Source organism: Lynx rufus, unplaced genomic scaffold (assembly GCF_022079265.1).
Source record: "Lynx rufus isolate CCGP_SWC_20201006 ecotype Redwood Valley unplaced genomic scaffold, mLynRuf1.p SCAF_18, whole genome shotgun sequence".
NCBI lineage: Eukaryota > Metazoa > Chordata > Mammalia > Carnivora > Felidae > Lynx > Lynx rufus.
In genome coordinates, this window is record NW_025814832.1 from 21,924,753 (window position 1) to 21,941,904 (window position 17,152).

The 17,152-nt window shown below is 36.2% G+C and overlaps 1 protein-coding gene across 1 annotated transcript in view; it reads left to right on the forward strand.

The window, feature by feature from the left end:
* SPAG9 (sperm associated antigen 9) overlaps positions 1-17,152 on the forward strand; it is a 133,418-nt gene that overhangs the window by 25,203 nt on the left and 91,063 nt on the right. Inside the window, exon 2 of the mRNA XM_047081026.1 lies at positions 8,457-8,577. Within this exon, the coding sequence (XP_046936982.1) occupies positions 8,457-8,577 (121 nt within the window). The remainder of the gene's footprint in view (positions 1-8,456; positions 8,578-17,152) is intronic.

The window sequence follows — 17,152 nt, forward strand, 5'->3', positions numbered from 1 at the left end:
CTTAGCTTTTCAAAGTATTCATTTGTTTTTTTCTCCACAATAGTGGAGAAAAACAGCCCCTATAGGCCATCTGGACTTGAAACCATTTTGCTTCATCACAAAGCTTATTCTTTTTAGATCCTAACATAAGTCTGTATTGTCTATGGAGTTTTTGTTTTGTTTTGTTTTTTGTTTTTGTTTTTTTAACAGTGTCTAGTTGCTCTCAGGAGAGTTCTGTCTGAAGTTAATGTCAGTGTTGTTGGCTGATTAGTAATTGAGAGGGGCAAAGGGTATCTAGTGAAGAAGGATTTATCATACATGCTAAAAAAAAAAAGCCATGTATGCATGGGCTCTTACTCTCCCCACCGCACACTTTTTTAAAGAAGTGTGTTGGTGACAGAGGCCATAAAGAGGGAGACAAAAAGGGGTGAAGGGAGGGATGTGTACTCCACAGCAACATACCTGAGTGGCTCTGACAGACTCCCGTGCTGGAGGGGAGTAGCTAGAGTTTTCCAGGGTTGGATGCTTTTGTAATTTGAAAAACTGCCCTTCTCCTGCCTTGATTTTGATATTGCCCTAACCCCAGCATTTGCTAAATGTAGTGGAGGCAGACCAGCTTCATGAAGTTATTCCACTGGCAAGAAGTAAAGTCACACTTAATCAATTATGAATGCCCATAGGCTTCTATTTTTAAAATAATATATACTGTTTATGTTTGGGAGAGAGAAAGAGACAGAGAGAGACAGAGTGCAAGCAGGGAAGGGGGCAGAGAGAGAGGGAGACTGAATCTGAAGCAGGCTCCAGGCTCTGAGCTGTCAGCACAGAGCCCGACACGGGGCTCGAACCTATGAACCTTGAGATCATGACCAGAGTCAAAGTCACTTAATCGAAGTGAGCCACCCAGGCACCCTGCCAATAGGCTTCTTTTTAGTATCCATTTACTTTGTTTTTGAGCATGTACTTACTTTCCCCGCCCCCTCCTTCAAAATGTTTCCGGCTGGGATAAAGCCTCAAGTCCTGTAAAAATACAGCATTAGATGCAGATTTGGGTTGATAAAAGGAAATCTAGTTGTAACTGGAACTCTCTTGTAAGTACCTTTATAGGAAAGAATGATATCTATAAAATGAATCTATTTTCTAGATTCTTTTTAGAGTCTTTCTGGGATGGATCCACACTTCTATATCCTAGTGCTGACATACTCCACCCTGTATTGTAGCTTTCGACTTCAACAGATCTAGTGTAAGGTCATGGCATATAGCATGAACTGTATATAGTTAAAGTGGAATTCTCCCTTCACACTGATTTTCCTCTCTCAGTATCCTATTTCAGAGTATGGTTTTGATTAATTGTATTTAGAAAAACAACCATAATCATTTTTGGTTAGTTAAGCGGTAATATTAATGTTTAATTTGGCAACTTTTCTAATCTGAAATGTAAATGAAGGTTCATGTTTAGCTTCACTACCATTGAGGAGGTATAGGCCTTCAGTATGCGTTTTTCCACTTTCCTTTATTTTTTTTAAATATGTAAATAATACATATTTATTGTACGAAAAAAACCCCAACAAACAATGCAACTTTAGGCTACTTAAAGATAAGGGCTATTAAAAAAGATAAAATCACCTTTAATCCCACCACTGCTAAATAGCCACTATGAGCGTTTTAATATGTGCTTCCACATCTTTTCTTTTGCTTATTTATTCCTCCAGTATATAAATTTAGGATCATACTACATATAACGAAGTCCTTAAAGAATATATGAAAAATAACACCACTCTCATACATTCTTTAAAGCCTGTGATCCATATTGCTAACCTGCAGGTGGGTTGTGCTAGTTACACTGCAAATAATGAGATAACTTATTTACAGATAAAAATCCCAAGGGGCAGTTGCCTTAATCAATTTAAAAAAAATCAATTTTACGGGCACCTGGTGACTTAGTTGGTTAAGCATCTGACTTTAGCTCAGGTCATGATCTCGCGGTTCATGTGTTCGGGCCCCAAGTCAGGCTCTGTGGTGACAGCCTGGAGCCTGCTTCAGATTCTGTGTTTCCCTCTGTCTCTACTCCTCCCCCGCTCATGCTCTGTCTGTCTCTCAGAAATAAACATTAAAAAAATATATATCAATTGTATTATATTAACTTTTACCTACTTCCTTTGCTGTTTTAGTTTTTACTTAAATTCCAGTTAACGTACAGTTTAATATTAATTTCAGGTGTACAATATAATGATTCGACATTTCCATATATGACCCGGTGTTCATCACAAGTGTTACCAAGTCTGTTTCTTTGTTTGCCTCTCTCTCTTTTTCCCTTTGCTCATTTTGTTTCTTAAATTCCACATATGAGTAAGTTCATATGGTATTTGTCTTTCTCTGACTTACTTCACTGAGCATTATATTCTCTACCTCCATCCACGTTGTTGCAGATGGCAAGATTTCATTCTTTTTTTATGGCTGAGTAATATTCCAGTGTATACATATATGCCACATCTTCTTTATCCATTCTTCAATTGATGGACAGTGAGGCTGTTTCCATAATTTGGCTATTGTAGCTTTGTTTATTTCAGATAAGCAATATCACCAGCTCCATCATTGGTTAAGCCGGAAATCGGTCTTCTTTCCTCATTTTTCCTTCTCTCTTCTCCCTTACGTTCTTTCAGTCACCAATTGTGTATATTTTCCCTCCAACAAATTATCTTGAATTCATCCTTGTCTCCATTCTCCCTGCCACTGTTCATAATCCTCTCTCATTTGGACTATTGTGGTGACCTTTGGTCTCTTTCCCTTTACACACCCTGGTTCTCCTCTCAAACTCCCTCAGCTCCCTCCATTGAATTTCCCATATGGTCTCACACTGAGCTTTCCAAAGGAGGAGTGGAGTTCAGTATCTCTGATATGATCCAGTATTCTGCAAGGTCCTGTAGGATTTGGTCCTTAATTGTCCAGCCTTATCTCCAGCCATCCTCTTTAACTTGTCTTTGAGCTTGGCCATTCTGGATGCCCTTGGTTTCTTTCAGCCTCTCTTTGCTTGATGAACTTTTATTTATCTTTCAGGTCTCAGCTCAAATGTCTCAGGAAGGTTTTCCCATAGTCTCTCGTATCAAGTTAGTCCCCCATTTTATACTTCTCTTTTTTTTTTTTCAATTTTTAATCAGTTTTTAATGTTTCTTTATTTTTGAGAGAGAGAGAGAGAGATGGTGGGCTCGGCAAGGACAGCAGAGAGCCCCATGTGGGGCTTGAACTCACAAACTGTGAGATCATGACCTGAGCTGAAGTCGGGTGCTTACCCAACTGAGCCACCCAGCCGCTCCCCTGCCCCCATCATTAGTATTTTAAATGAGGGTGGCAGATGTACGTTTCCAAACCAAGATATAATAACACATTTAAAATTGGGACTTTTAGGAACAGAGAGAATTTTACAAGATGATTTTAAAAGAAATCAACATTCACTATTTTTATAAATGGTGGAAAATCATTCTTGATTTCTTGTAGACCTTGAAGATGCACTAAGTTTGCGTAGTTTTATCTTTCATATATTTGTCTTCCTGAGGAAAGGATCTATTTTCATAAGATTCTCCAAGGAGTTCATGATTCCAAAAAGCTTAATTTAGGATCTGCTGTTTAGAATAAGAGAGAAAACAAACATATACACCCTTGTGAGAGATGGTGGTTCGTTTTGTACTCTCTAAGTTTATGTTTTAATTTGCTTGAAGGAAAGGACTGGCATTATGTATTTGCTTTGCAATATTTTCGTTATTGCCAGTCCCTTCCTGTGAAGGGAAAGTGCAGAAACAAGAGATTTACATTTGGAGATACATAGCCCTGCCAGTCCGTGAACTGTCACGTCATTTTGGGGCGGGGTGGGGGGGATCTCTTTTTTTTTTCTTTTGCTGTATTTACTTGAGGTGATATAGATATAAAGCCTCAGTAGTCATAAAAAAATGTGAACAATATTGAAACATGAATCATCTAGGTAGGTGTAAATAATGCTTGTACAGTAAGCAGATAGTAGTGTAGTGACTGCTAAACAGTTATGGATTATTCATGCCCTTCTGTAGCCAAACTGGGTCGCTAAGAAACAAAGCAAACATGAAGCTGTGTGTTCATGATGATGTTTCTTCTATCAGAGGTTCTGAATAGGCAGAATAGTAGTAAGGCTTTTTTTTTTCCAGCTTTATTGAGAAATAATTGATGTATAACATTGTGGAAGGTTAAGGTATACAGTGTAATGAATTTTTAAAAAATGTTTATTTATTTATTTTAAGAGAGAGAGCAAGGGTGAGCCTGGGAGCAGCAGAGAGAGGGGGAGAGAATCCTATGCAGGATTCTGAGCTGTCAGCTCAGAGCCCGACACGGAGCTCGATCCCACCAACCATGAGATCATGACCTGAGCTGAAACGAAGAGCCAGATGCCCAACCCACTGAGCCACCCAGGCAACCCTATAGTGATTTGAGATATGTATATATTGCAAAATGATTACCACAAGTAAGGTTAGTTAACATCATGTCACATAATTAGTTTTTGTTTTTGTGGTGAGAACTTACAAAATCTTCTTTTAGTGACTTTCAAATGTATAGTTCAGTGGTGTTATCTATAATCACCATTCTGTACATTACATCCCCAGAACTTACTCATCTTGTAACTGAAGTTTGTGCCCTTTGACCACCTTCACCATTTTCCCCTACCCCTACCCCCTGCTCCTGGCAACTACTAATCTGTTAGTGGTAAAGATTTTTGTTAGAAGTTCAGTAGCACATCATTAAAAAATTTTTTTCTTAACGTTTATTTATTGTTGAGAGACAGGGAGAGACAGAGCATGAGCATGGGAGAGGCAGAGGGAGGAGGAGACACAGAATCTGAAGCAGGCTCCAGGCTCTGAGCTGTCAGCACAGAGCCCGATGTGGGGCTCAAACTCACAAACTGCAAGATCATGACCTGAGCCAAAGTCAAACACTTAACCGACTGAGCCACCCAGGTGCCCAGTAGCACATCATTTTAAATGTTACTTGGTAAACATCTACTGTATGTTCTTTTTTTTTTTATTAATTTTATTTTTTTAAATTTACATCCAAATTAGCATATAGTGCAATAATGATTTCAGGTCTACTGTCTGTTCTTTAAAACAGCCTTTTATCCATAGCACAAAAGAAGCCTGAAATTTCTGCTTACTTAACCCAGATATAGCAGTTCAGTTAGCCATGGGAGCATCATTTTCAAAGCAGGCCAAAAAATAATTACTTTTTCTTATTAATTCTTAGTTTTTGCTTGTATCCTCTGGCAAAATGTTGAAATAATTTATACAGACTTCATCAGCAACATCATATTGTATAGCTATTGATTTTCTGTTCGACATAACCTTTATATCTCCTGTTTGCATTCAGTTTGTAGCCAGTGAACACCTTCTGAAGGCAGGGATAGTGTGGTAATCACAGTCATGTTCCATGTGCTCGACACAGAGTAGATAGGAGACATTTTTTGAATGAATGAATGAATGAATGAATGAATGAATGAATGAATGATTTGTCCAGTTGCCTCTTGTCTTACATTTACTGAAACTTTTACCCCTTTTACTTAGGGTCATCTTTGGGTTAGTATTCTGGAAAAGTAAACAATGGTGGTTTGAGGCTTCCCAGAAGCCTCACAAATATGGAATATGTTAATAAAATGTATAGGGCATGGGTGCTAAATGTGTGGTTTGTGGAAGGACTTAAGGGCTCCCTGAGTCTCTGAGAAAAAATAGACAGAACTCGGGTTGGATGCAGGCATTTTTTCTGGGGAAACATGGTTCATGGATATATCAAATTACCAAATGGGTCTGTGGACCTCTGGATGATTAAGAACCAATGTTTCCGAGGTTATAGGTTTCAAACGTCCAAAGATCAGGAAAATGTTCTCTAATATAAGGAAATCAAATGGCTCTTGAGGGAAAGTAGATGAGTATGTTAGGGTTCTTTCAGTTTCTTATGCTAGAAACCATCTCAAATAAGCTTATGTAAAATAGGAATGCATTGGGTTATGTAACTGAAAAAATAAAAACGACTGGAAAATGCTGGCTCCAAGAACTACTGAATCTAGGACTCAAATAGTACCTTTGATTAGGATTTTATTGCTCCTTGCTCTTTGTTTTTCTTTATATTGGCTTCATTTCTCAGGCTTGTTCTTTCCATATGTTGGAAAAAAGATGTCCCTCTGCAGCCTAAGCCTGCTAATAAATTCTTAAGAGTTTGTGATTCCAGAGGAAAAGAGGTAGTATTCTTTCTAATAACTGGCAGGTATCCTGGAGAAGAATGACCTGTCTGGCTCAAGTCATATGCCCACCTCTAGGGAGATGGAGTCCTCATGAATTAAATTATATGGACTGAATAGAGTTAGCGTGGAACTGGAGAGAAGTTACAAAGGAGGGCAATGTGTGCAGACAAAAAACAGTGTCCACTATAGTGACTGAAAAGTTTCAGGACAGATAAAGCAAGTAATGAACAAGAAATTTCATATTAAAACTAGGGTGTATTTAGTGATATCTAAGGTTTCTTGTGAACTCTATATTTTTCTATAGGGGCTTCAGTTTTTTACTCTGAAAGTTTTTTTTAAAATTTGTTTATTCATTCATTTCTTTAACAAATATTTGAGCTGTCATCATTCTTTGTACCGGGAATACAACAGCAAAGAAAACAAAAGTCCCCACCCTCATGGAGTCTACATTCTAGTGAGGCAAAGCAGATAATAAATAATTACTGAAATTTATAGTATGTTAGATGAGAGTAAGTGCTGGAGAGAAGAAAAGCAGAAAGATAAGTAGGGACTGGGTAACTGCAGTTTTAAATACCACATGGAAAATCTTAGTAAGAAGGTGACATTTGAACAAAGATGTTAAGGAGGTGAGGAGGGAGCAAGCCAATTGGATATGTGGAGGAAGAGATTCCAGACTGTAGGAAGCAGCTGCAAAGGTTCTTCAGGGAAGCTTGAACTAGACTGTGAGGGAGGTGGGGTGGGGAGAGGAAGAGTAGAAGAGGATGATGTAGATTGTGTTGGTCATGGGAAGCTATGGTAAAGATTTTGGTAGAACGTAAGTAATCTGAGGATTTTGAGCAGAGGAGTAAACTGATCTGACTTACCCCCCTTTTTTAAAAAGTATGTATTCATTTCGTAAAGTAATCTCTACACCCAACATGGGGCTTGAACTCAAGACCCTGACATCAAGAGTTGAATGCTCTACCAACTGAGCCAGCCAGGCGCCCCATCTGACTTACTTGTTAAAGGTTCACTCTCACTACTGTGTTGAGAATGTGTTGTAGGGGCAACGGTGGAAGTAAGGACATTGGCTAGGAGGCAGTTGCTGTGGTCTTAATCCAGGCAATAGATAATGGTAGCACAGACCACGCTGATGGTGGTGATGATGAAAAGGAGTTGGATCTGAAGGTAGATTTGCTAATGGATTGGATATGAGGTGTTAGAGAAAGAGAAGACTCAAAGCTGACTCAAGTTTTGAGCCTGAACAATTGACCACAGTAATTAAATGAGCTAGCTAACACCAAGAGGAGCAAGCTTTGACATGTTGAGGTTAAGATGCTTATTAGACATTCAGATGAAGTTGTTCAGTAGGCAGTTGGACATGTAAATCTGGAATTGAGGTCTAGGCTAGAGACTGGACTAGAAATTTGGAGGTTGTCAGCATATAGTTAGTATAGTTAGCCATGGAACTGGATGAGATCATCAGAGAATAAGAATAAACAATGAAGAGAAAAAGTTATCCAAGGACTGACCTTGTGAATGTTAAGAAATTGGGGAGAACAGAAAGAACCAACAAAGAAGACCAAGAAGGAACCACCAGTAAAGTAGAAGGAAAACAAAATCCTGGAAGCCAAATTAAAAAAAAAAAAAAAAAAAGTTTTAAGGAGTGAGTGATCAGATGTCAAATGATACTGATAGAAGAATTAAGATGAAGAGACTGAGATTTAGTGATAATCTTCTTGACAAGAACAGTTTCAGTAAATTGAATTTTTGGTGAAGTTATTTCTAGTGAGTTCTCTTTTTCTCAGGAATTTAAACTCCATAGTTCAGGTAATCTAGAATCATTAAACAATTGAACAAATATTTATTGACACATCATCATTCTATAGTTCTCCATTTGTTGCACATATTCTGTACAGCAATATGTAAAAAATTATGTCTTTAACTCATGAATATGCAAATATGCTAGTTAAAGTATTCATAAATTTGGAGTAGGATGTGTGTATTTTCTTTGGAATTTCCAATGATGTGAAGTGGAAGCACTTCATAAACTACTGTGTCATCTTTTTCCTTCTATATTTGGATGTTTTTATAGAGAAACTAAAAATCAACCTAAGTTCCTGATTCTGAGATCTTTCTGGGTAGTTAATGCCTAATTGTGATTCTTGATACCAAGAAACACAGGAATTGATAATGTTAAAAAATTTTCATTTCTCTAATGAAAATAATACTTTTCTTTTTCTATTAGAAATTCATTGAATTTGAAGACTCTCAAGAACAGGAAAAAAAGGATTTACAGACCCGAGTGGAATCTTTAGAATCTCAAACAAGACAACTTGAACTCAAAGCAAAAAACTATGCTGACCAGAGTAAGTAAAAATACTTCTCCTCTGTAATTGCACATTAAAGAGTGGGCTCTAATAGTGCAATGACTCATCTTGACATTTGACTGGTGTTCCAAGTATATGCTTGGAATTGTCATCCCAGGCTGAAGAGTGAGACCTGGAAGCTAGGCTTAGTCCTTTTTTGTTCACATTTTCACATGGTACTGATGTCTACAGAAATGACTAAATCAAAGATACATTTAAGACTCTCTTCTTCAATTTAGCTCTGAGCCTTTGTTGGTGGTTAACATTATACTATATCCATTATTCAGGATTCTGATGTGTGTGCATGTGGATCATTTCTTCTGATTTTGATCAATTACACAAAGTGCCACTGCTTTCTGTATTGCTTTGAAATTTAAAAATGTGACAAAAACTCTAGCTCTGAAGTGTGTGTAATAGAATTACTGACTTCTGGGGGCATCTGGCTGACTTGGTAGGGCATGTGACTCTTAATCTCGGGGTTGTGAGTTCAGGTCCCACTTTGGGCACAGAGTTTACTTAAAAAAAAATACTGACTTCATTTCGTTCTTTTCTAGTGGAAAACCGAGGGAGTTTAAAGGAACAGAATATCATTTTTCAGAATTATTTCATTTTTAAGTACAATTTTATCTTATTTTTGATTTAAAAATAACTATTGTTTTAAACTCCAAGGATGATTTCTCTTTTTGGCTAATGAAAGTGGACCTAATTAAGTCAAAATTAGAAAAAGAAATGGGGAGAAACTTCATGGCCTATTTTCGTGTTTGATTTGGGCAGGCAGAGGAGCTCTCCAGTTTTCCCTCCCAGCACTGTAAACTCTCAGAATCCTTGGGAGTGAGAGGTGGCCCATAGTTCTTCCTACATCAACCATTAAGGCTACATAGTGACACCTGCTGTCAAGGACAGGAATTCGTGGTGGCTAAATCTCACTGACTACCAGGCTTGGACTGTGATAACTGACTGCTTCTTCTAGCATTCTGGAATGGCCTAATCGAGCTAAATCTTGAATCACTTGGAATCTGGAGTTCAATCATTGTAGAATTCAAGGAGAACTGACATGGCTATTAAGCAGATGTCATAGAAGGGAGCCAGTGGATGTTTGGTTACAGAAGCCAATTACAGTGAGACAAAATGAGCCATATGTCTTCTCTTTGTAACTTTTAGGCTTGTAGATACCTAGAGGGCCCTATCTTTTCCTTTTTTCACATTGACTGTATCGAATGACTTCTGTGATTCCACTATAGAAATTTAAGGGGGGTAGGCGCCTGACTGGCTCAGAGTGTGATCAAGACTGGCTCTTAAGCCAGTTGTGAGTTCAAGCCCCAGGTTGCATGTAGAGCCTTCTTAGAATGGAAAAGAATGGATTGGAATGGATTGGAATGCAATAGAATGGAATGGAATGGAATGGAATGGAATGGAATGGAATAGAATAGAATAAATTATTTCAGGAATTTAAGGTCTTAGAGAGCTGGATGATGGACTCCACAGTGCATACACTAACAAATATATTACTGGAGTCACATTGCTGAGTACCACTCCTCTAGAGAAACAGTCTTGTGGCAGTCGCAAGCTTCTGGTACATTTCAAGAGTTGAGCATTCTCTAGTTAAAGAAGAAGAAAAATTAGCTGTTGAGATAATATTTTAATCCTAACGTGATTGTGTTTTATATCAGAGATTGTATTGTATTTTAGAACCAGACACTAAAGGCACAGTTGACAACCTCATTGTTCTACTTACTGTATTTTCCTCTTGATTCTTGAAGAGTTCCAAATTTTGGATTAAGACCTAGAAAGGAACTTCTTGTCTAGAATCCTTTTATACAGTAAGTAATCTGTTCGAATGATAAGGGAGATATTATAGGAAGAATTCCCCTGAAGCATTTTTCTTACGTTCAAAGGAAATACTGCTACTTTTTTCACAAAAGTACCTAAATGGCATAAATTACTAATTTTTTGCACATACACTTTATCCCTTTAATTACTAAAATTTCGAAAACCTGCTTCCTGTTCCTTCCTAGTAAATATAAACAAAATAAGCAATCTCTTAATTAAGATTTGTTATCCAGTCCAGTGAATCATATCCAACTTTTTTGGAATTGTCATGCTGGGTGGTATCTTTCTTCTCATTTCTCTCTGAGAAACACTGATTACTAGTGTTTTCCATCTTAATTTAAAGTAATTAAAAAAATAAGGTATCATTTAAAAAATAATTGCTAATTCTCTAGGCAAGTGATGAAGAAATTCTTCAAGTAGATGTGGTCTTTGAGCTAAATTTAATCTGAAACTTTATTATTTAATTTCGTTAATAATGTAATATCCCACCAAGAAATTCTCTCCCTGGGAGTTTATCCCAGTTTGAAATAAATCTTGGTGTCTAAATAACAGTTAAAAAGAACTTGTAACTGCGGTTAATCAAAATTGACCATTCAGATGCACAAAGCTTGTAACACTAGACCTCTTGGCTTGTGAGCTGAGGCTTTAATGAGTCGTGTTTTATTAATGCTTGTCTCCTCCCTTTTCCTTTGATATCTTGGAATATTTTTCTTTTGCATCTGGTTGCTTTCTTCTCTCTTCCTTCTGTTTTTTCTTTAAGCTTTAACGGGGTATAATATGAAATCTTAGTGTATTTTAAAATTTTCTTCCAAGACTTTATTTTACCACATTTAAATATCTGAAAAAAATTAGGGGAGGAAAATAATTTGAATGTTTTTTCATTTTACGCTCTTAGTTTTTCTCTCCCTCTGATCTCTAAATGAGTCAAAGCTCCTTATTTTTAAAAAAGGTGGTGGTAGGAGGTAATCTTTTCATTTATATTTTTACCCTTCCCGACTTATTGAGATGTAATTGACAAATAAGATGGTATATATTTCAAGGGTGCAGTGTGACAACTTGATATACATATACGTTACAAAAGGACTCTCACAATCAAGTTAACAAATCCATCACCTGAGAATTATGTTTTTTTTAATTTTAATTTTTGTGGTGAGAATGCTTAAGATTTAGTCTCTTAAAAATCCAAATATATACTGCAATATTATTAACTGTAGTCACCATGTGATATGTGAGATCCTAAGAATGTATTCATCTTATAACTTAGAGTTTGTAGGCTTTGGCCTAGATCTCTGATAGGAGATAATCTTTAAGTATCACCAGTTCCCTACCCTTTTGGAAAACCAGGACGGGAAATATGTTTTTTAAAAGATGAAAACAGGTGCCTGGCTGGCTCAGTCAGTTAAGCGTCCGACCCTTGATTTTGGCTCAGGTCATGATCTCATGGTTCACAAGATTGAGCCCTCTGTTGGGCTCTGCACTGATGGCATGGAGCCTGCTTGGGATTCTCTCTCTCCATCTCTCTGTGCCCCCACCTCACTCGTGCATCTCTCTCTGTCAAAATAAATAAACTTAAAAAAAAAAAAAGATGAAAACAAATGTAAACCAGTGTACGTAAAAGAGTATATGAATACTTTTTTCTATGATAGGCAACAGAATATCCAGACTACTTAATCTTATCAGTTTTTTAAAAGAATATATCGTGATTGTTACAGTTACTGTAATGCAATATATATTTGTATTGTCTTAAACTTTCAGTTTTGAGTGTATTTTTTGTGTTTCTAACATCTGTAATAAAAACTTAAGGCCACAGAAATTACTGATAATGATACTTATAATAGAGGAGGGATGGGTGCAATTTTTTCTGTTTAGTGCCATTTTTTTGCATGCAATATGATAGCAGTATCTTGTCTAATTTCTATGTTTATATTTGTATGTTAAGAGTCTTTAATTTTAGAGACTCTCTGTCACTTGTGATTAATATGTTTTAGGACACATATCCTCTTTAAAAAGTAGCCACAATGAAAGTCCCAAGTTCTGCTTTGAAGATTACTTCCTGTATTAAGAGGGGAAATTTTGGTTGTAGTCACTTGCTTTTGAGAAGCAAGAAAACATCAAGAAATAGGAACTGAATTAAAGGACATACTTTACGGCTTTTGATAGCATGGAATCTCTCAGGTTGTGATATGATTTCACAATGTTGAGAAGTTGAGTCTATAAAAATTTTGTTACAGTTTTGTGGTCATGTTTAATTTTGGAGATTTCTAGTTGCTCTCTTTTCAAAATTTGAACTATGTAGGATATGTTTTGGTTTTTCCAACATGAATAAAGCATTTTTTAAAATGCCACTTTATATGATTTCTTATCTGGGAGTAACAATAATGCTTCTTTGTAGTTAATGTCTTGTGAGCCTTAAGGAAGAATCAGAAACATATATGGAGTGGAAAAATGAAATTGTGGGTTGAGAAAGGCCTGTCGGTTCTTGACAACTATGCAAGGAGTCTATAATCAGCCTTGCTATTCAAGATGTGGCATAATGGGTTCTTCATCACAAAATACTTTATATTCGTTAGTTCTTTTGTATATTGAGTACTTCTGTCTTGTAAGCCAAATATTACCTTCAATGAGCCAAGTAAATATAGATAGTTAAAAATATCATACTACTGTATGCCTGGCATTTAGCTTGGTACAGGAGAGTATGTTTGTGGTATAGAAGAATGTAATATGGTCATTGCAGTCAAAGAACTCCATATCATGGGGGAAGGGCTGTATGTGACCATCTAGTCTTTTCCCATATGTGCTATGTTTTTATATCACTTCAGTTAGAGTGTATGTATAACTTTGTATCTTTTCCTTAACTCTGTCATGTTTCTCTTGTATAATCTTTATTCTTTTTTAAATGTGTGCCTACACCCATCATCCAGAAGCTATGCCATCTATTATCAATTCTTGTTTTCTCTGGAGAACTATGTTTTCTCCTTTATTCTAGTGAGAATTATTTAATGGCCACTTTGTTTTTTTTTACCTTGGCTTCTGGAAACTCAGAACAAACTTAGAAGTGCAACCGTAAGGACTAGTTTGTTGGACCTTACCTGGTTGGCATTTTTAAATTGTTTCTTTTTTTTTTTTTATCTGTATTTTACACACTTGTAATGAATTGTTAGGATATATTCTTATAAGCTATCTCAAATCCTTTGTGGAATGAAAGAATGAATCAGGGTAAAAATAAATACAGGTAAACTAAAACAAATTTCTGTTGGCTAGTTGGACACTTTTTCCAGTGTAGTGAATCATATTGGAGTAAATATTTTTTCAAACCTATAGGTTTCTTTATCTTTTGGTAATTTTCTTAGAATATATTTAAGGAAGCAGGGCAAGGAAGAGGAATATTTTAGTGGTTCTTGATTTATAATAGTGTTTGGTCATTTTTAATATGAACAGAATTGGAGAAGTAAGGTTTAGTAGCATATTTCATTTTGTTCATCATAACTTATGACTTTGACTCATTATTTGCAACATATTAACACACAGAGCTGATATGGAATCATTTATTGTTTGATTCTCTCTTGAGAAAACTGTTTCCCTTAAGCTCCTTGAATTTATAACAGGTGACTTTCCCTTGAATTGTGGAGATGATGGCAGTGATTTTTAAGCTACTTAGGAAGTATTCTCTGAATCTGGTCTTCCTTCCTGTGAATACAAACCTATTTTTAAAAATTAAACGGAAAAATGATTTTTGGATAATTGATGACATTTGTGGTGGAGCTTTATTCTGACCTTTATCTCTTTCCACCCCCTCCCCCCAAACAACATTCATTTGTTTTTTAAATTTGGTATCAAGATCATAGTCTAATAAGTTACTTTCAAATACCTTGAAACATATATTATTATTGGAAGGAAAGCACTTTATAAGTATTAGCATATACTAGGTGGAAAGCATGGGGAGGTATTAAAATTATTAATGTACATATTTTCTTATTTTAAAGGAATAAGAGGATTAGGACAGACTTCTAATTCGAGGATTATTCATAAGCCAGGTCTGTCTGTTAATAATGTGAATGGTCAATTGAGAATTTTCACAACACAGAAGAAAGAGAAACCATTTTTAAGTTACCAGGTATAGATTCATACCAGTTAATAGATAGAAGAGCCTAAATATTTTCTGTCACTGTTTTTCAAATCACTTAGAAAAAATGCCTTCAGGTTAAGAAAAGGCTTTATTATTGCCTTTCCTGGGCTTTGTGATTGGCAGTAAATGTTAATATTCTGAGAATTTGAATAATATTGTAATAAGTCACTTTTTCCACTTTAATTTTTTTCTTGTCACTAGGCAATCTCTTCTGTGTTATTTTTACAATTATTAAAATAGAAAACTGATGATTTGTATTTTTGCTGAAAGCAGATTTTTAATAAGGCGGCTTTAGGAGTTTTATATCTCCTGATTTAAAAAAATGGCAAAATAAGGAGTGCCTGGGTGGGCTCAGTCACTTAAGTGTCTGACTCTTGATTTCAGCTCAGGTCATGTTCTCACAGTGCATGAGATGGAGCCCCACGTCCCTAGCGCAGAGCCTGCTTGGGATTTTCTCTCTCTCTCAAGAATAAATAAATAAACTTTACCAAAAAAAAAAAAAAAAAAAGGAATACATTATACAGAAAGTTTTTTTGGTTTTTTTTTTAAGTTACTTTTGGGGCATTTGAATGGCTCAGTTGGTTGAAAGTTCCAGTTCTTGATTTCGACTCAGGTCATGATCCCAGAGTTGTGGGATTGAGCCCCACGTCAGGCTCCACGCAGAACTTGGAGCCTGCCTAAGAGTCTCTCTCTCTCTTTTTCCCCTCCCCCCCTCCCCCCAATAAAAAATAATAAAAAACTAAAAAATATTTTAAATAGCTACTTTTTAAGTTCATTTAGCTTAAATCTACTTCTTTGCAATATTAAGAAACTCTATATGTCTAATAAATTTTATACAAGGGTTTCTTTTTTAAGAGCCTATATCTGATAGGGAAAGTAGAAAATTAAGCACAGGATAATTGATGCAAACACTAGCATTTTATTACTTCTGCTTCATTAAGAAATATCCTATGTGGTCTTCAGATCTGTTTTATGTTTCATTGTCTGTATTTGGACTCTCTCATTTCTGTAGTCTAGTGTTGTCTATTGAGAAGCTTAAGGTTATAGTTTATAATTGATATCCAGAGCTAAAGTTTCAGAGAAAATTAATTTTATGACTAACGGTGAAGGGATTTATGGTGATTTAGCTTAGAGAACAGAATAAAAAATGATTTGATTACTTTAAACATATAAAGGTATAGGTAAAGAAGATACCAAGTTGTTTTTCTGTAATTTTGGAAGGTTAAATTAGAGAAAATATATTTGTTGGTTTTGGTTGATCATGAGGAAGTATTTCTTAACCTTGAAGGTAAGGTGATACATAGGAATGTGTGCTAGGGGAAAGCATGGACTCTTCCTACATAGAGACTTTAGGTAGAAGAGTAGCCACCTTTTGGACGTGGATGGATTAGGTAACATCTTCAAGACAGAGACTAGGTCAGATCTCTACCATGGAGATTCTTTGAAGTTATTCTACTCTGTTTTTAGGATAGGATCATCAATTCATGAGAATTCTTTAGCATTTCATGTTGTCATTGATTAATAACATCTATCTGTCTGAAAGTCTTTTGAATTTTAGAGACACGGTGTAGGACGTAGTTGGCAGAGGAGAGGCTTTTATTACTGTTTTGGTGTGGTTGTCTGAGATTTGTTTTCTCTTAAGTCGGCATTTGATTCTTGCTTACCTGTTGAGACTTCCGATGCTCAATTTTTCAAGGAAAGGCTTCTGAAAGACCATTGCCAATCTTTTGAGGCCAAATAACCATTGGATTATCTGCCTTCCATGAATAGTAAGAACTGATGATTCCTTTTGAGAAGGCAAATAATGAGTTGGATACGGCATTCTAGCAGGTCTGTTTCTCTTTCTTCCCCCCATAGGCCTATCAGCAGTCTGATGGGGCAGAAGACAACAGAGATGGAAGGTGTTCCAAACTTGGCAAAGGCCATCAATCTAAGGAGGTAAGCTCTGATTTTGAGCAGGCAGAGCAGGTGGCTCTTCCTGCCTTAATCATGTCGTCTTGCTCTTTGGAAAGATGGATAGAAAGAAAGAGCATTCAAAACAAGGCTGAATTATCTCTATTAGCTATTAAAAGGGGAAATTTTTGGATTAGTCTTTTGATTCTTCTATTTTCTTGCCCTCTCCCCCCTTTTCTTTTTAGATGTCCTGATTCATTTGATTTATTTGTTCTTCAGAATATTACCAGTTTTTTAAAAAATGGCAGATTAGTTTATTTGTTGTTTTAGGGTAGGAAGGATGAGCAGAATCTTGTTTATTTCCTCTTAATCTCAGGTTGTGACTAGTTTGATGAATAAAATGACAAGGCTTTAGGATTTTTCCTGGGATAATTCTCACATTTGGGTACACATGGGAACTATGAAACAAGAAATGATCTTTTACTACACCTCAGAAATAATGCAGCAACAATAGACATAGGTTAACTTTATGGTACTTGAGGCTGTCAGGGATGTCTGCCATCCTTGCCCAGTCGGGCCTTTCTTTCCTGCTTTTCCCGGTCCATCCCACTTCCCTTTTCTTTCCCCTTTACTGATTATTTAGTGGCATTTAGGACTTTGAAGAGATGGTTCTTCCCAGCATTTTTAAAAGTACTTCTCTGTTAAACACCATTCTATCTCATGTGG